Genomic DNA, 19,348 nt, shown 5'->3' with positions numbered 1-19,348 from the left:
AACCCAATTAATGGGTAAAACTAAAAAATAAATCCTACACGCTAAAGGTACGTGAGATCCCACATCGGTTGGAGAGGAGAACGAAAAATTTCTTATAAGGGTGTAGAAACATCTTCCTAGTAGACATGTTATAAAACCATGAGGCTGATGGCTATACGTAACAATCCAAAGTGGACAATATCGGTTAGTGATGAATTTTGATTGTTACAAATGGTATTAAAGCTAGACATCAAACAATGTGTCAGTGAGGAAACTGGGTTCTCAAGGGGGAGGATTGTGAGATCCCACATCAGTTGGAAAGGGGAATGAAACATTCTTTACAAACGTATGGAAAACTATTTCCTAGTAGACACGTTTTAAAACCGTGAGGCTAATGGCTATACGTAATAGGCTAAAACGGACAATCTCTGTTAGAGATGAGATTGGACCGTTATAAATGGTATCAAAGCTAGACATTAAACGGTGTGCTATTGATGACACTGGTCCCCAAATGAATGAATTATGAGATTCTACATCGATTAGAGACCGGAATGAACAGCTAGCCGATTGACAAAGTAGGAAAACAAAAACATGGGTTATAATTATTCCATTATACACTAACAAAATCAACAAACCCCTCTCTCTAATTTCCTTTTCCCCCAAAGGCATCAAATCATCGTTACAAGACGATGAAACAAAGAAGAACAAGAAGAACAAGAACAAGAACACGAACACGAGAGAAAAAAAAATGGTAGTGACAGAGAGCGATAAGATTATACCTAGTAACAGAATGGCTAAGAAAAGACGGTGAAAGGACATAAGAAAACAAGCAAAGGGGACGAGAGAAAGATGAAAGAAGGTGCAGCAACAATCTTCAAAAAACCCTGAAAAAAGGTAAAATGAATGATGTGTGTTATGTTATTTTTGCAGAAAGAGAGCAGTACAACAACCCGTGTGTCATATATAATTGAGCTAACAAATACCCATGTATTCCCGCGATATCAAAATTTAGGGTTTACGATACTCTCGAAATGCTTTTCGTTACGAGAGATGTTCGAGATTTGAGCATTGTACTGTGTAGGTACGGATAAGATATCTGTTCACTCATCGTTCAACGGGCATAACCCAAATAGATTCAAATCTTATGCTTCTTATCCTTTCTTCAACAATTTATACATCAAAGTATCGACACTAAATATGTAATGACACAAATCTACTGCTAGCAGATATTGTCCGCTTTGACTCGTTACATATCGCCCTCAGCTTTATGGTTCTAAAAAGCGTCTGACTTTTCACACCCTTGTAAGGAATGCTTTGTTCCTCTCTCTCCAATCGATGTGAGATCTCACAATTCACCCTCTTAGAACTCGAACTAAACATGGGGTCTAACAATTCACTCTCATTGGAACTCCAACTGAGGTGGGATATAACTGTTCACTCCCTTGGGAGCCCAGCGTCCTCGCTGGCATACCATCTAGTGTTTGGCTCTAACATCATTCGTGAGGGAGCTCAACGTTCTCGCTGGCATACCATTTAGTGTCTGGCTCTAACATCATTTGTGATGGCTCAAGCTTACTGCTAGCAGATATTATCTGTTCACCATCGACCACGTTTTGTGAATTAAATATATTGCAAAATTATTCAAAATACTATTTTGGGCTACTATATAACAAATATTGGGCCTTTCGTTTGTATATTATGCACTCGGCCCACATATTTTCGTCAAATTTATTTATTTATTTATTTATTTATTGAACTGAATTTATTGTCAATTTAAAAAAATGTAATTTTAAAATTATATATGCATTGTTTATTTTATTTTTATTTAATTTCATAATTATTTATTTTTGGATAATTTTTCAAAATATATATTGAAAATGTACTCAAACAACTCGAACCAATTCAATGTAAAAAAATTATGGTTAGAGTGGGTTTGATTCGGTTCGGTTCATTATTTAATCAGAATTGTTTACGTTGAAAAAAACTTCAACCCGAACAATTGAATTTAGCCTAAAAATGTCCATCGACTCAACTCAATACACAGACGCCCCTAATTCTTCTAATAACAAAAGTAGTAAACAGGCACGCAAAGTGCACCGTAACTATATATCCCTCTATAGTACATTTTGGGGCATTTTAGCTCTTACAACTGTAGACACGATTTTGGTGAACGATCATACACCTCGTACTGACCCAATATAAAATGCTAAAGACCTATCTAGGATGAAAACATGTAAAAAGGGTTTGGAACAAGCATGCAACCATGGACAATACGTGGACAAACAAGATTGACAACACGCCTTGGACATGCATGACCGTGACATCCTCCCCCACTCAATTGGTTGACGTCTCTGTCAACCGACATATTGTTGGGATTTATACCTGTAACGATCAACAATTATCACGGGTCGATATATGTTTTTAAAAAATAATAATAAATGATATCATAATTAAAAAGATTGTTCAATCATTTTAATCACTAGAGTAGACCTAAGCCTAGATGGTAGGGAGGGATAATGGTTGTCCCTTTAAGTCAACCAAAAAGCTATTTAAAATGTTATTTTCATTTAATTTATTTTTTGGGGTTGTGGTCCATTATGTTATCCATAGCTTCATGCTTTAGAGTGTTAGGTCTTTAAATATCCCACTTTTTACATTAAATATATTGAATCATTGGCCTCTTTATTAGGCTACACATTCCTTTCAACTTTTCCATAACACGACACGATACGACAACTCGTGTAAACCAGAGCTAGAAAAAGGAGAAACGATATTCGAGATATATTGGTCCGGTCTAGAAACTATCCCCACAGACTAATACGAACCGAACCGAACCGTAAAAGGAAGGTGCGTTTTGTTGGTATATGTAGTAATTATCAATTTTTTGAACGTTTTTCAACCATCATATCCTCGTGATTACTCTTATTCAAATATGGTTTTAGTTCATTCATGTATCTCTCGTTTATATGGGTGTTACATGCTGTGAGATCCCACATCGATTTGAGAGATGAACGAGTGCCAATGAGGAGGGTGGATTGTGAGATCTCATATCGGTTGGAGAGGAGAACGAACACGCGTTTTAAAACTATGAGGCTAATGGCGATACATAACGGGCCAAAGCGGTTGATTATGATGAGGAGAGAAAGAATCAAACAACAATCGTGAATCATCTGTGCTTGTCTCGAGGTATAAGCAAGCTACATGGACAAGTCTCTCAAATTTATGAGATAATCACGCACTCCTAGTTAAGTTAAAAGGTAACATCGTTTGCCGGTCATTTTTAATTTCACTTATTAGAAGTATTTATATGATTCGATAATTTGATAGTTCATGTCTTGATAATACTTGAATGAATGAATGTTCGAGGTGTCTCAACGATAAACAGAGCTCATGGGTCGATTCTCGATAAGTGTGTCTGAGTGAGTGACATTTCAGGACATGAGATAATATCATGAAGCATGTACTATGTTATTGAGCATCATGACGAGATAAGATGTTACATTGCATTCGAAGGACCTTGACCTAGACTAGAGCCAAAGTTGAGCCAAATAACTTAGCCTAGAGTAGAGTCAAGTCGGCTAGAGTCGCAACGTGCAAACATGCACACAGGAGCAGAATGTATGACCGAACGAGCTTAGTTTCTGCATGATAGACGGTCGATAAGAGACGGTCTAAATTGATTCAGTTTTAAATCAACTCGTAATTACACGAGTAATGTTATGACTAAAGGGTCGATAAGAGAGAGCTATATAACTAAGTATAATACCTCGTCAATTTAACTTTATATTATATGAACTATATGTAACAACCCATCAATTAAACTTTATATTATAAGTTAGAAGAAAAAAAATGAGACATTTGAAGAATTAGTTGGCATGAGAAAAGCATAGAATATAAAAAATGCAACTAGATTTTCAAACTTGCATTTATTAAATTGATTTATTGGGCCCTTAGCTAACAAAGTTGCCAAAAGATATTGGCAATCAAGCTAATAAATAATGTAAAATTCTATTTGGTATATATATATATAGTTTATTAAATTATATATTTAATCTTGACCGTTGTGTCTTACATGTCAAATTTTGAAAAAAAAATTAGATCGGGTGTCTAAAATATTATTGAATTTTAAAAATTATTTAAAAGGTGTAACGACTCATGCCCAGATCAAATTCAGCATCTAATGGCCCCGTCATTACCCTACGACATGGTCACAGACAACCACGAGTTCTTCTCGCATGCTTTAGGCTGGCTCACATGCATTCTAAGAAATTTCGAGGAGGTCACCCAACATAAAGTTGCACCAAGTAAAGTACACTTAGCACTCTTAACCGAGAAGTTTCTATGGTTGAGTTACTGAAACGGAAGGTTCACTTTGTTGGTATAGGTCGTGACTTTCACTTCTGGTAAGCCTTTTTAAGTCATCTTATTATAAGAATTGTTCTTATCCGGATGTTGTCTCGATTCATTTATGTACCTCTCCTTTACTCGGATGTCACAATAGGTCTCCTAAGTTTTTAATTTTGTGTCTAAATGGTCACGGTAGGTTCTTAAACTTTTAATTTTATATCTAATTGATCTCTCGTATGTTTAGTGTATTGTAGGTCTTAGTCATAAAGGGATTGAGGTTAGATTATTCTTGTCCCGATCGATGAGAGTTAGTATGGATATGGTCGAGCCATGAGACGTATGAACTTTATAGTGCCATAAAAATGTCGTGTGTAGGGGAGATTAGGAGACCTCCAACTATTCATTGGTTGTGAACTTGTTCGAATGAGGGCAAGTGACAACATGAGTACATGATAGTTGACCGACACGAGGGTCCCTCTCTCACTTATGATGATGATATTGTGGGGATAAAGAATCTATCTAGTGCCTATGAGATGAATGAAATCATGATGAGGTCGCACCTCGAGTGCCTATGCTATTTAAGTTGATTACGAACACCATGACTAGTAACCTCAAGATATCTATAATGAGATAGATGAGCTCTAAACAGGGGTCAAGATAGATCCGAGTCTCGATTTTTTACTCCTAAATGTTCTTGATTCCCTCTTTTTTTTACTTTGAAAGTATCGACCAATACTATCACGTCGGGGCTTTGAAAGAGAGGAGTGTCTTTGGAAACACGGACACTGGTGGTACATGTCATTGTCAGCTCGTGTTGTAAGGTGTTGGGTTATGTCTGGCAATGAGCGCAACCCTTGTGCTTAGTTGCCAACTGTTGAGGTTGGAATCGTGAACCGATTGCTGGTGATAAGTCGGAGGTAGCGAGTCATTTTAGGTCAATAGTAGTGGTTTGTAGCTCGAGGCTCTAAAAAAAGCAGATCGGTACATTATATTTTAAAATTTATAATTAATTTGTTATTGATTTTTCGAAAAAATAAATTAGTATATATTTTCTTAAATTATTTCGATAATCTTATATGTATAATATCTCTCTCTTCCGGACGCACTTTTCATTTTCCTTCTCCAAAAAAGTATACACAGAGGAGAGATTTTCTTTTGTTTTCATCTTGTTTCTTCAGTCCTCTGAATCAGAGCAATGTCGGCCGTTCGAGACGAAGATCCTCGCATCCATGGCATCCGGACTAACATCCGCGTCGTTCCTGATTTTCCGAAACCAGGTTTAGTTTCTTCTTCTTCTTCTTCCTTTTTTCCTTTTGCGATTCCGTCGATTTTCGAAGGTTTTTGATGAGCGATTAGCGGATGTTAGGTATCATGTTCCAGGACATTACGACTCTGTTGCTTCAACCGAAGGCCTTCAAGGATGCGATTGACATGTTCGTGGAGCGATATAAGGGGAAAAACATCACCGTCGTTGCGGGTAAAGAAAACGGAGAGAGATTCTCTTTTTTTTTTTTTTTTTTTTTTTTTTTTTTTTCCTGCAGTTTCTTTTCTCGATTAGGAGTTCAGAACTTGGAGGCGTCGTTATCAATCTGTTCGAATGTAGCGATGTCCATAACTGTGTCTACTGGTTGATTTTTTTTTTCTTCTTTTGTGTTTTTGGTAATTTTGTGAATGCCGTCGACGAACACGGTTTTTCCGTGAATTGAACGGTTAAGAGAGGAGAATCAGGAGGAAATCGCGTTTCTGTTTGTGTGTGTGAGATCCGATTTGCATGGATGATATGATTGTGGCCCCTCGATGGAGGTCGGATAGGGCCGCCAGAACGTTGTTCTGTTCGTCGCCATTGCAAAATGTGGATTTCCACGCCTAATTAACAGATGGCGATTCTCTGTCTTGTCCATTTCTCTTCTTTTGTCATCTTCTCTGTAGTTCTAGTTGCGTCCAATGATGAACGCGTTGATTTTGTGATGCATTTTGCAATTTTTTCCCCCTTCTGTTGCATCGATGGATTTTTATGGAAAATATTTTGAAATTTATCTTAACAAAGTTATTGTTTCTGTTTCTTTCTGGTTTTTTTTTTTTTTTTTTTTTTTTTTTTTTGTTTTTGTTTTTGTTTTTGTTTTCAAAAAGTATGTTTGTTTGGTTGAAACTTTTTTGTTCAATTTAGTTTTTCAAAAAATGGCTTACAATTTCAAAGCTAAAAATAAAAATAAAAAATCAAATTATGAAAAATTACTAGAAATTCAAAATAATTTTTTGGAAGATCAAGAAACAAAACGGAAAAAGCTGTGACAACTTTTTTTTTTCTTTTTTGGTATATTTTCTGGAAATTTCCTTTTAGATTATTTTAAAAGTATTTTTAAATTTATAAATTAAAAAAAAAAAAAAAAAAAAAAAGGGTTTGGACGGTTCTTTATTTATTTATTGTCACTGATTTTTTTTTTTTTTTTTTTTTTTGTTACGTGTTAATTTATAATTATTATCAATAATAATATCTGCACAGTTCATTGAGAAAATATGTTATCATTATTATTATTTTATTCTGTAAACAGTTTTTGAAATTTATTTTGGGAAATTAATTTCTCGTCTATAAAATTATTTTTAATTTTTGTCTGTAGAAAACATTACGGTATGGGTCAAGGATTATAATATATATATAGATATATATCTTGTAATTATCTTCTTTTCTTTTTTTTTTTTGCATTTCCATGATATTCCAGTTTTTGCATTAATATTTGAGGAAAATCATTCATCTAAGTGATTATTTGATTTTTTTTTTTTTTTTCTCAAGATGTTGAAATTAAGAACTTACCTAATTATTTCCCCCATCATAATATATGAACATTGCATCTTTTCAAAGCTGTTGAATGATAGTGTGATCTATTCATTTTTTATTAAAGCTGAAGCAAGTTTGTTCTGTGGCTACCACTTTACCAAACTCAGGACACCATTTTTCTTTTGATGGGTTATTACGGCTTCCACTTCCTTATGCTTTCAGATCTTTGATTTTCTTGTCTTCATTGACTTACATAATGTATATTTAGTCTTCACCAATTAGGCCGCTCTTGACTGTAAACTTGTGGAATTCTGGTTTAGAATATGGATTGTTGTTCTATAGTTGAAATTAAATGTCTTGTATGATTTTGATTGAACAGCTTGTTTTATTGACCAACAAGAACACTGTTGGGTTTAATCAAGATTTTTGTTTTCTTGCTTTCGTTTAGTGTAATTAGTCAAGCTTTTGTTTCTCATCCATGGTGATTTGAATCTGTTTGGTTGATTGTATTTTCAGGAGTTGAGGCGCGAGGGTTTCTTTTTGGTCCTCCAATTGCGTTGGCCATTGGAGCTAAGTTTGTGCCACTGAGAAAGCCAAAGAAATTGCCTGGTAATGCTTTTATTCCTTTCAATGATTCTGAATTAGTATGATCACAAAACACTCCACTCCTAGAAAACTTGTTGTTTCTTTCCTTTCAAACTCTCCAAACAATAGTAGTATAAAGACATGCTAACCACACCAATCGAACCTTTTCTTGAAAACGGGAAGGGAAACCAACTCCTCGAGCATGCGTTGCAAGCTCTCGACCACAAAACGAGACGTTTCAAAACTTCTTAGTACAATATTCAATCCAACTAAAAAGCATCTAATAATTATCGATGAGCTAATTTTCATAAAAATAGTCTTGTCTAGCTGTACACACGAAGTATCGTGGCACCACATAAACAAAAATTTAACCACAAAAATTTAACAATTTGTGTATATTTGTAATGACCCAAGTCCATCACTACCAAATATTGTTCTTTTTGGACTTTCTCTTTCGGGCTTCTCCTCAAGATTTTTAAAATGCGTCTGCTAGGTAGAGGTTTCCACACTCTTATAAATAATGTTTCGTTCTCCTCCACGACCAATGTGAGATCTCACAATATTAATTTTATCACTTATTTCAAGTAGAAGATTCATTTGGAAAACCTCACTTGAACAAGAGTTTTCTCAAGATTGTATGATTTTGTCAAGAAGTTCTAAGTCAAAGGTTAAATTCGATGAAATTAAGTAGTTAAATCGACTTACTAAACCAATTACTTACACGATAACAAAAAGAAGAAAACGTGTCACAAGAATAGCAACATTAGCTAAGTTGAAGACACTCCATTTCCAAAATGTAAGTGGGAAAGACTATACATCCCAAGTGGAAGATCACATTGGTTGCTTTTGTAACTTAGTAGAAGAGGCAGAGCATGTGAAATGATTCCCTAAAAACAATGAAATGATTTTGAGATGTTGATGTGTTTTTGTTTGTGCTTATAAAAGAGAGAAATTTCAATTATGGGTTGGATTGGCGTTATTGGTTTGCAGGTGAAGTTATGTTTGAAGAGTACGTGTTGGAGTATGGAAGGGATTGCCTCCAAATGCATGTGGGCGCTGTGGAGGCGGGCGAACGTGCTTTGGTTGTTGATGACTTGATTGCCACCGGCGGCACCGTCTGTGCAGCCATCAATTTACTTGGTATTTTTTCTCCAATCCCTCAACTTTGCCTGCCTATTTTGTCTTTTAAATTCCTGTTCATGTCTGAAAATGATGGATTCTATTCTAGAATGCTCTTATTTTCTTCAAATAAGTCAATTCGTTCACATTGTGAGATCCCCACCTTGGTTGGAGAGAGAACGAAACATTTTTTATGAGGGGAACCCCAAAAGGAAAAGCCCAAAGAGGACAATATTTGAAGGGGTGGACACGAGGCAGTGTGCCAGTAAAGACGTTGGGCCCCGAAGGGGGTGGATTGGGGGGTCCCACATCGATTGGAGAAGGGAACAAGTGCCAGTGAGGGCGCTAGACCTTGAACGAAGCATTTTTTTTTATAAAACTGTGGAAACCTCTCCCTAGTAAATGCATTATTAACCTTGAGGCAAAGTCCAAAAGGGAAAGCCTAAAGAGGAAAATATTTATAGCGGTGGGTCTGGCCCGTTACAAATAGTATTAGAGCTATCAGGCAATGTGTCAGCTAGGAGACTGAGTCCCGAAGGGGGTGGACATGAGATTGTGTGTCAGTAAGGACGCTGGCCCTCGAAAGGGGTGGATGGGGGAGGAGGTCCCACATTGATTGAAGGAGATAACGAGTGGCAGCGAGGACGTTGAGCTTCAAACGGGGGTGGATTGTGAGATCTTGCATCAGTTGGGGAGGAGAACGAAACATTCTTTATACCGGTGTAGAAACCTCTCTCTAGCAAATGCTTTTTATAAACCTTGAGGGGAAGCCCGAAAGACAAAAGTCCAAAGAAGACAATATCCGCTAGCTTAGTAACAAATAAATGGAGAAATTAGTTGATAATATGGTAGCACTAGTTCCATCTAAACTTTAGGCTAAATTTTGATATGATTATTTGATAAGTTTTTCTTTTTTCTTTCTATTTCAATTTACGAGAAGTAAACTCAAAAGTACACCTAAATATTAAGGACTAATTACATATATTTAGCCTAAAATTTTAAAACTTTAGGGAAAAATTAGGCAATGTAAAAATAAAAAAGAAAAATGTTTTATAGCCAATTGCATGGTTGTGTGGACTTACTGAAAAAAGAAAAAAAAAATTAAATTTAAAACTACTTAAATGCATTTAGTAATTGAATTGAGAAATTTATGTTATTTCTCGATCTAATTCTATTTTATTAAATTAAGAAGGTATCATTTATATTGTTACTTTGTATATGATTAATTTGTTTTTTAAATTTAAATGTTACCTTTTTAAATACTAATGATTTAAAGTTATAATATGAACTAATCTAAAATACAATTTTGCATTAGTTAAATATAGATAAATAAGAAAATTAAGTTTTATAAAAGATAGTATTGTTCAAATATCTTGTTAAAATTCTGTGATATTATTCTCAACGTCCAAAATCGATATTTGTTTTAAGTTTAAGTTGGTCTACTATTTTATTATTATTATTATTTTTTCTTTTTTTTTTTTTGTCGAGTTCTTTTTGTTTAATACTTTTCCTTCAATCACGGCGCAATCTTTTCAAGTAGGGTTGTTTTCATGGTCATAGTTATTTGGAGCATGCGTATCATTTCTTAGAGGTAGTAAGGTAGTTTTCGCTTTTTGCCTGTTGATGTCATGTTGTTGCACAAGGCCAACTGATTGGCATCTTTGATAACTCCTCCTCTAACACGTCCCTGTGATATCAATATTAATGGGTTTGGAATGTAGTAATCTTGTGATCTCAAATTTAAAGATTCTTGATAGCATTTGATGACATGTTCGGAGAGGTCTCGATGCTTATTCCTTTCCAAAATAAAATTATTAAAATGAAATGACATTCCTTTTGCACTCCAAAAACAAATGTATGATTATGCACTTGAGTGTATTAAGTTTAATTTTACTATGCAATCATAAGTTAACCCATACATCAACCATTTCTTAAACTAACGTCTTGAGGCACTCCAAAAGTGTTCGAGGAAACAGAGAACACATGTAGACTAAGGTAGATGATACAAAATTTGTGGAGTTCCTCTAGGGTGGTTGTAGGTCGAATAACAGGATGTCTAAGCTCGAGTATTTACTAAAGGTAGAATTGTTGATGAGTAAAAAATATCAGGATGGTTAAAGCAACACCAATGATAGACTTATTGCAGGACAATGAGTTTAAATGTGTTGCTTGATGCATGGGTTAAGATAAGATTGCATAGCGAGATTAAATTTATTATATCAATGTTTATAGTAATATATTTATTTTTGGAGGGTAAAGTCATCCTAGTGTAAAAAGATTTGTAGACGGAAATTACAACTTTAAAATTCATAGTTTAAAATAATTAACCATAGACTTAAAATAAAATAGGCTTTGGCTTGAAATTCCAAAAAAAAAAAAATCTTTTAAAACATTAATTATTCTGGCATGAATAAATTTGGACTTAAAAAATGTATACCAATTTTATGATCATCGAACCCTATAGGTATGCATCACTTTCATGTATATATGTGCATCATTTTCACGCATACATGGTATCATCTTCATCCATATACGTGCATTGCTTTCATACTCAACCTGACATACATCATTTCCAAATAAACTCAATTGACCAAGAAAAAAATCTGTTAATGGAGGGAGAAAATACACAAATCTTACTTGAATTTTCGGTCTTTACAACAAGTATTCCTCTACTACGATGACTTGAAATTTGTTTTGGAAAGGACTCAGCAATGTGGGAAGGCAAAGGACCCCTACCTACATGTCATCCAATGCTATTAAAAACTTGACAGATGCACATTTAAAATCACACGAGTACTGTATCTCAAACCCACTATTATTTGATGTCATGGGAATATGTTTGAGAAAGAGTTAGTGAGAAAAATAAACTAGTCAACTCAATGTAGCAATAATGTCATCAAGAGGAAAAAAGTGGAAACGGTCTCACTATTACTAAAAAGTAATATAAGTGATAGACGTGGTTCAAACAACAAATATATAAATAACTTGGTTTGAGAAGATTATAGCAGGTTAAGATGTCCATTTAACTTGCGGGTCTAGAGTTTCATGGGATTCGCCCCGAACGGGTATCACAAAAAGGGAATGGGAGAGGAAGTGGGGTGAGATTTCTCCCCATTGGATAAATGGGGTTGGGACGGCGATTATACTTCCTATCCTCGTCCCCGCCTAATTCTTTGACTAAAGACTTTTCAAGTTCACACATTTCCAAAAATGAAAAACCTTTTGTATTCCCTTTCAAATTCTAATGAGTTTTATGTTTTTGGTTTTAACGAGTTTAATGTCTTGCTGTGGTCTTACCTTGGAATTTTTTTTTTTTTTTTTCTTTTTTCTAATTAGACTAATTTACTTATTTCACTTCAGTTTTGTTTTCTTAGTAGCATTAGTCCTTATTATTGATTCAACTGATAAAAAAATTTAATAAATATTTTTTTTTAATGGTATTTTTGTTGGATTTAAAAATTATGTTATTAATGGTATTTTTGTTGGATTTGAAAATTATGTTATCAACGGAGTAAATCAACCCAATTAATAGTTATATTGAAAAATAAAATAATGACAATTGTTTTAAATGAATAATAAATGGAGAAACTTTATCCTTGCCAAGTAGAATCTCTATCTCCTATTTCGGTTCCCACAAAAATAAATAGAACAGTAAATAATTGATCCTTTTTTAAGAAAAATGGAATAATAGATTTGGACTTAATTTGTAATTAAAAAAATAGAAAATTTTGAAGCAGCTATGTTCATCGTAATTATGCTAATTAATTAACTTTAGTACTAAATAAATAAAGTTAAAAGTAGTAAGTAAAAATGTATGTTTAATTATGTAATATATTTATAATTCATAATCTGACGAGCAGTGCTTTGTTTGGTAGAACGAGCTGGAGCCGAAGTGGTTGAATGCGCATGCGTAATTGAATTGCCGGATTTAAAGGTAAGCTTGGTTCATATACTCCTATGTTCTTCTAATAATAATAAATATTTAATAAACTCTTTTGGCAGGGTCGAGAGAGATTGAGAGGGAAACCACTGTACATTTTAGTGGAGTACCGATGAATACGGCGGCGTAAGATGGTTAAATCGCCGCCGTGTACGACGGTAAAACGAGATGTGTACATTAGACGACAGCCACTTGTTGCCGGAATCATTTTGATCTCAACATTCTCAGGTGTTTGTTTCTGTTCCTCGTCTTTTTTTTTTTTCTTTGTCCAATTTAATCTTTGAATTTTATGTTCCGAATCTTGTGGGAAAAAAGCCATTGTGATTTCCACCTCCATTCTTTCTCCATTATATATTGGCTTTGTATGTCGTCTCGATTCGAGCTCGAGAGAAGCTTTTCTGGGTGTTTTAAGCCTATTTTTCCAACGATGGAATACAATTGAGCTTACTAGATGAAACTTTAAAACGGAATTAAGAATTTGCATAGATGAACACGACTCTCCACAATAGTATGATATTGTCCGGCTTTCCTAAAAGGCTTCAGACCAATGGACGGAGTTATGAACCCATGATTATTCTCTAAATTAGCCGATGTGGGACTTTCATCCAACACTCTCTATTGCCTATGAAATAGAGAGATGACCTTAACGCAAATCGACTCGAACAAATCTTAATAATATATAAGTTCGAAATTGAAAAAGAAATAAAAAGGTCGTGCACATTTATTTGTGAATATATACAGACAAACACTTTACAGATAATAAGACATACACAAACCATGACATTCACACAGGCATACAATCATGTGTTTATTATTGGATAGGTTTTTCAGGCTTTGGGTATTATACTTTCTTTATATGGAAGGAAAGTAATACAATACAAACACTTTGTTTTATTAGGCATTCCGTAATACCTCATGCAATAATTGCATCACTCTGGTTGCCTTCATTTGGTTGGGCAGTTTTATGGCCAAAACCGCCGCATCCGCCGCCACAGCCACCGCCACAGCCACCACCACACCCACCACTCTTTGCCACGATTCCACCAACAGAACTACCACTATTTACAATATTTCCGCACCCACCACCACAACCTCCAGCACCGCATCCACCACATCCGCCACTGTTTACAATATTTCCGCACCCACCACCACAGCCGCCAGCGCCGCATCCACCACAGCCACCACTGTTTATAATATTTCCGCATCCACCACCACAACCGCCAGCACCGCAACCACCACAGCCACCGCTCTTCACCATGTTTCCACACCCACCACCACAACCGCCAGCACCGCATCCACCACATCCACCGCTCTTCACCATGTTTCCGGACCCTGCAGTGTAACCTCCAGCATCACATCGGCCACAATGACTACTAAGCTCATCCTCTTTCAAAGGTATTGTTACATTCTCGTTAGAAACACCTTCAGAAACATTGACTTTTAAATCAGTACTTGACAAGGATACATCGATTAAATTCATATTATTTTCTTCCTTGCCAGACGTATGAACACTCTCAGGAACAGGGGCAACCTCCAAGTTTTCTTCACTTACAGTTAGGCCATTATACCCTTTTTTCTTCCGTGCATGAAGGAGAAGAAAAGCTGTCATGATTCCGGGCACCACCATCCATTCTTCTTTTATCTTTTTATCACAATATAGAGTCGGTCAGTATCATTCTCAAACATTCAATTTGCAAGAGTGAATGGAAGTAGTACCTTAATAACTCCAAATTTCAAGTCAAACAATGCCACTGCTCTTCCATACGGATATTCTGCAGAGAATTCGATAGCAGTCACGAAGTCCGAATCATGGTTATGTTTACCACAATTTTTGGGCTCATAATCCAGCTTACTGCCCTGGAAAAACTTCACCTATACAAGCAAATGTTTGCCAGAAAATAGGAAACATTTAAAGTCATCAAGATGAAAAGTTACATGCTGAAAAAGTTATTCCATTGACATGTTATTTTTAAACATGAAGGTCTCCTAAACATTCAAGGCCAAATCAGCTTAGGAAATTCAACTAGTATGCTTGAATTTCGGGTGCAAATGTTTGTTAGAGAAAAGTTAGTAGATGAACGCATTGCATGCTCAAATAATTATATCGACTTGTATATGATATGATATTTTCATTGTGTAACTATGTCTAGTTTTTCTGGTCAATAAGGAAAATAGCAGCAGACTTTCTAGTTTTTCGATATGATAATAGAGAAGCAGAGTGTTTTTTCTTTTAAGAGCTCCAGCATCATGAAATAATAAGAATCAAATTACCACAACAGGGACCATACATACCAGCCGCTTGCCCACAAGCTTGAAAAGATGATCATCTTCATTGGATTTTTTTTGAAAATCAAGAAACCATTGACCATCAATCAGAGACCACCCTGTCTTTACAAACTCAGCAAGAAGGCTTGATTCACCGGACATTTTTATGCCAATCACCTCCTTACTTGTTGGAATGGAATTCTTCCCCACCTTTTCCTTCAAAGAATCCCTTATAAAAATAGAATGAAAACAAAGAAAATTAGGAACCGCATAACTGGAGTGTAATTATATGATAATATTTGTAAACAAGTTATAAAACTATCATATAAATTGTCATTGACATTGGGAATGTAGGAAAGTGGTATCCAAGACTCTAATCTGTCGAATAAAAGCATCTCTATGCTTTAGAGGTATAGAGGAACTTGACTTTATGAACTTCACAAATGGGATGTCAAACGAGTTCAAAGATTGCTCATTGAAGACTTTGGATAATTGTCTACAAAGATGATTAATCTACAAAGACCGCATTTATATCAACTGCAATTGCAACATTATTATTATAAAGCAAACACATAAGAGGAAACATGGTGAGTTAAGAAGCACAAACACTTTAGTGTGGCTAGTGTGTCCGTGTCTGACACTTGAACACTCTCATACTAGTTGAACACTTGTTAGCACAATAGCTATGTGTTAGACAATAGTTATACAAAATCAACCGAGTCCAACATGTTTGACATGTATTAAACCCCAATTTTGTAAGCGAAATATATCAAACTTTTTTTTTTTTTTTTTTGCATAATATAAATGCATAGACTTATTTACTTTGATTTTTCCTCTAGTATAAGAAAATAATAATAATAAATAAATGTGTATTTTATTAAACGTGTCTTTTCCATGTCGGTTTGTTAGATTTTAATGAATGTGTCTCCATATCCATGTCATGTCATATTTGTGTCTCATATTCCGCCATGCTTCTTAGACAGTGAGTATGTACTTGTAACCATAAATATAGCATCAACTCCTGAGCTACTAGAAAGGAAGAATCACCTTACCTCAATTGAAGGCTGATGACCTCATTGCCTGCTTCATCAGTGACTTGCATCCAACCCTTTGAGTGCTGCATCTTTGTGCAGGAAGGGAGAAAAGAAGTCCATCTGGATAGTTCTCGAGAAAAAAACATATGAAGTTCCCGTGGTGCAGGGTGGGGAACGGTGAATGAGATAGCCACTCTGAGGGAAATTGGCTTTGAGCTTACATGGTCAAAAGCTGGCTTCAACTCCAACCATCTCTCCATTGAGAGCTTAGAGGTTGGAACAAGAATGTCATGTAGAGGGAGTGAAATGGAGCCCAATGTTAAGCTGGTCCGTGTTATCGGTATGCTGGAAGCCCTATTGCAGATGAGCTCAAATTGCAGATCTCCTTTAGGTTCACACTGAAAAGAAGCTACCTGTTTCACCCCCGTCTCAGATAATATGCTTAGTTTCCGTTTGGCACTGAATATTGCATCTGGTTGACTTTTCATAAATTGCACAAAAAAAATTCCTTTCAACCCTTCTGGTTTGTTTTTAACTTCCACAAACTCCAACAGGACCTGAACAAGAAACATGTAATATATAACAAGTGGAAGTAGGATAAGTTCATTTCCATGTTTATACATTCGTGTCAGTTACCTTAAGATTTTCACAAAAAATTCATGGGAAAAACGGGAATGGAATATGAGAATAAATAAAGAAAAATGAGATACCTCAACCGTCTTTAATTCTGGAAGATGAACTATGTTTTGACGCTCTTGGGATGAAACCACGTCGTCTTTAATCAAGTTAGTTGAACCTGAATACGAGTTTAGCAGGAGAGGAGATGGGCTATTGCCTCTATACATTGCACCTGCCTTCCAGTACCTAGTACCAAATGTATCTTCCCACTGTTTTGTAGTTCCAGAGAACCCAGTATCCAATTTCTTCCCTTTTGTTCGGTCTGAATCCATATCATCATGCGCCAATACCATACCAAGTAAGTTTTTCAAGTCTTTACAATATGAAATAGGGTGCAATTGATGAGTATGCCAAATTAGATCAATATCATATGTTGGAACACAAAAGCGTTTTATAGACTTCTCCCTGTTGCTTTTGATTAAATATAGAAATCCTTTGTATCTAGCCACAGCTTCTTGAAGGAAAACTTCATTGTCCATATGAGGTCGGGACACCTGTCCACAGCAATTGAAGGACAGAACATATGATGAATGACGGGAAGTTCAATCATCTGAATAATATTGATGTAAAATGATACATTTTATTTTTACTAAAAATGCTAATGTCATCATTGGCAAAGATGCTGAAAATAAACAAAGAACACAAGAAGTTCCCTAGAGGGAAACTAAAAGAAAGATCATACAGAAAAAGTTCAAACTTGTTAGATCAAATCTTCCAGTGATTGAATATAAAAATTGAGAACATTTTCTATCTTTTAAATCACCTTCTTTTTTGGGGGACTAAGACAGTTTTAGCACAAAGTCAAGTTCATTGCGCACACTTGCAAATAAAATTATCAGTCTAGTATCAGTACCTGATAAAAGAAGGGGCTCTGTCTTTTAACAGCTGAAACAAGATCATATTTGGTATATTTTTCAAGTCCCGAGAGCACTTTCAGGGCATCCTCTTGATACTCTCCGGTTGGGTTGAAGTTGAAGTTGAAGTTGAAAGGCTCTTCAGGGTATAATTCATTCCAAACTTCTTCGGTTTCTCTTAGACAAGAACTTCCTAGGGTCGATACAACATTGGAATTGTCAAGTATCTTTCCATAAAGTTCCTCACAATCAGATTTGTACCGCACCTACACAAATTAAGTAAAATTTTGTTAGCCACTCAACCACATAAACCAGTCTACCAATGAACTATATACATCAAAGTCTAGAAGGTACAGGATTCAATCTGTGACAATGCCAAATCCATTCACAGTCAAAGGGGACAGCTAAAGGCCCTTCAAATAGTGGAGATTCAGAATGTTTGGCAAGCAATGGAAGCCAGTAAGCGTTGTACCTACAAGTAGAATTTTACACTTCAGAAATCTGATATCTAATGCTCTGTTATCAATTCAGAACGAAGTAGTAATCCAAGAGAATAGTTCCATAAATTTACAAAGCTTTAAGAATAAAAATTTTAGCCAAACGCATTACTGATGAACAAGTACACTTGAGGAGTAACAAAAAAAAACATTTGAAATCAGTTAGAGCAAAAATCGATCTCTAGATTTCTTACCGATAAATAGCCCTTTCAAGGCTAGGGCCTTCATAAAGGAATCGATTCCTATCGACAGCCGAGAGAAACTGAAGCTGACGCTTAGCAGCAGCTACCAGGTCAACACCTATTTCAATCCGTTGTGCTTCTGCCCACTCAAACTCTTGATTCTTCTCCATTTTGCAGAAAAAACCTAAGAATGAAAACCGTTTCAGAAAAACATTCTTAACTACCTTCCATCGTTGAATTATTACATATAATTCATCAATCATTAAGATAATTGTCAACTAGTCAAGGAATTATATCGTCAACCATAAGTCTCCCTCGACCTCATTAATCACATCGATAACCGTTAATATTACTCAATAGTCGAACAAGTTCATCCTTCAGTGAAAAAATATCCATTAAGAACAGATAAAAACCAATTCTACAAGAACACTTCCAATTTTCTCAGAAACTAGTCCAAATCGAACCTCAAATTCTAGTAACTGAAAAAATAAAGATCATCATCATCATAATCATCACCACCACGATTTTAAGTTTGACTCGTCTTTTTTCCAATTCTCTATCGATTCTAATCACAATAATCATCAAGTAACCGTAGATCGAAAATTAAACTAATGAATATAGAAAACATTACCTTAAAATTCCTTGACCATGCGAGATTTGGAGTGGGAGTGTAAAGAAATCGGTGTTAGAACTGATCAAAAGACCAAACAACAAAGAGGATGAGAGAGAGAGAGAGAGAGAGAGAAATATCTGAGAGGAATTGCAAGGAAGAAATGTGTGTGTATATATAGATATATATAGATATATATAGATATATATTATATATATATTAAAGAAGTCACAAGGCATGGGAAGCTTCATCTCGCTAACAATTATAGAAAGATTCAAAATGTCAATATCAATAAAATTTCAAGAGAAATTTCGACAAAATATTATGGAAATTATTTAAATTAATTAATATATTAAGATTTTATTTAATTTATTTAAAAGTATTTAATAGATTTCTAAATTTTTAATTAGCGTGAAAAAAATTAACAATTTTATTTTTTATTTTCTTATTTTTTTAAATTATCTATTTGACTTGGTTTCCTT

General features: G+C 35.1%; 2 protein-coding genes across 3 annotated transcripts; one reads left to right on the top strand and one right to left on the bottom strand.

Annotated features, from left to right (window-relative positions):
• Positions 1–5,444: 5,444 nt before the first annotated feature.
• LOC111809839 (adenine phosphoribosyltransferase 3-like) lies at positions 5,445–13,080 on the top strand. The gene is made up of 6 exons (XM_023696275.2): positions 5,445–5,603; positions 5,693–5,803; positions 7,619–7,711; positions 8,678–8,827; positions 12,682–12,740; positions 12,809–13,080. Exons 1-6 carry the CDS (start codon positions 5,522–5,524, stop codon positions 12,860–12,862), a joined length of 549 nt encoding a protein of 182 aa, XP_023552043.1. The 5' UTR covers positions 5,445–5,521; the 3' UTR covers positions 12,863–13,080.
• A 361-nt stretch (positions 13,081–13,441) lies between these two features.
• Positions 13,442–19,040, bottom strand: LOC111809836 (DNA-binding protein, putative (duplicated DUF1399)). 2 transcript variants are annotated; one of them, XM_087117438.1, is made up of 10 exons: positions 18,888–19,040; positions 18,269–18,440; positions 17,932–18,049; positions 17,577–17,843; positions 16,756–17,217; positions 16,064–16,602; positions 15,039–15,240; positions 14,463–14,618; positions 14,299–14,388; positions 14,015–14,168 (listed from the first exon to the last, which is right to left on the bottom strand). In XM_087117438.1, exons 2-10 carry the CDS (start codon positions 18,424–18,426, stop codon positions 14,148–14,150), a joined length of 2,013 nt encoding a protein of 670 aa, XP_086973564.1. In that variant the 5' UTR covers positions 18,427–18,440; positions 18,888–19,040; the 3' UTR covers positions 14,015–14,147. The 2 variants fall into 2 exon arrangements, with proteins under 2 accessions (XP_023552041.2, XP_086973564.1); XM_023696273.2 differs by having other exon boundaries at positions 13,442–14,388.
• Between the last annotated feature and the right edge of the window lie 308 nt (positions 19,041–19,348).

The sequence above is a fragment of the Cucurbita pepo genome, chromosome 14, assembly GCF_057944985.1.
Source record: "Cucurbita pepo subsp. pepo isolate OVF chromosome 14, ASM5794498v1, whole genome shotgun sequence".
Lineage (NCBI taxonomy): Eukaryota > Viridiplantae > Streptophyta > Magnoliopsida > Cucurbitales > Cucurbitaceae > Cucurbita > Cucurbita pepo.
This window is presented reverse-complemented; position numbering and strand designations above follow the sequence as displayed.

Excerpts from the sequence above, each read along its gene's own strand:
- LOC111809839 (XM_023696275.2), top strand. The coding sequence starts at position 5,522 with ATGTCGGCCGTTCGAGACGAAGATCCTCGCATCCATGGCATCCGGACT. Across the intron at positions 5,804-7,618 it reads AAACATCACCGTCGTTGCGG|GAGTTGAGGCGCGAGGGTTT; the intron begins GTAAAGAAAACG and ends TTGTATTTTCAG. Across the intron at positions 8,828-12,681 it reads TGCAGCCATCAATTTACTTG|AACGAGCTGGAGCCGAAGTG; the intron begins GTATTTTTTCTC and ends TTTGTTTGGTAG.
- LOC111809836 (XM_023696273.2), bottom strand. The coding sequence starts at position 18,426 with ATGGAGAAGAATCAAGAGTTTGAGTGGGCAGAAGCACAACGGATTGAA. Across the intron at positions 15,241-16,063 it reads GTCATCAGCCTTCAATTGAG|GGATTCTTTGAAGGAAAAGG; the intron begins GTAAGGTGATTC and ends TATTTTTATAAG. Across the intron at positions 14,619-15,038 it reads AGCTTGTGGGCAAGCGGCTG|GTGAAGTTTTTCCAGGGCAG; the intron begins GTATGTATGGTC and ends TTGCTTGTATAG.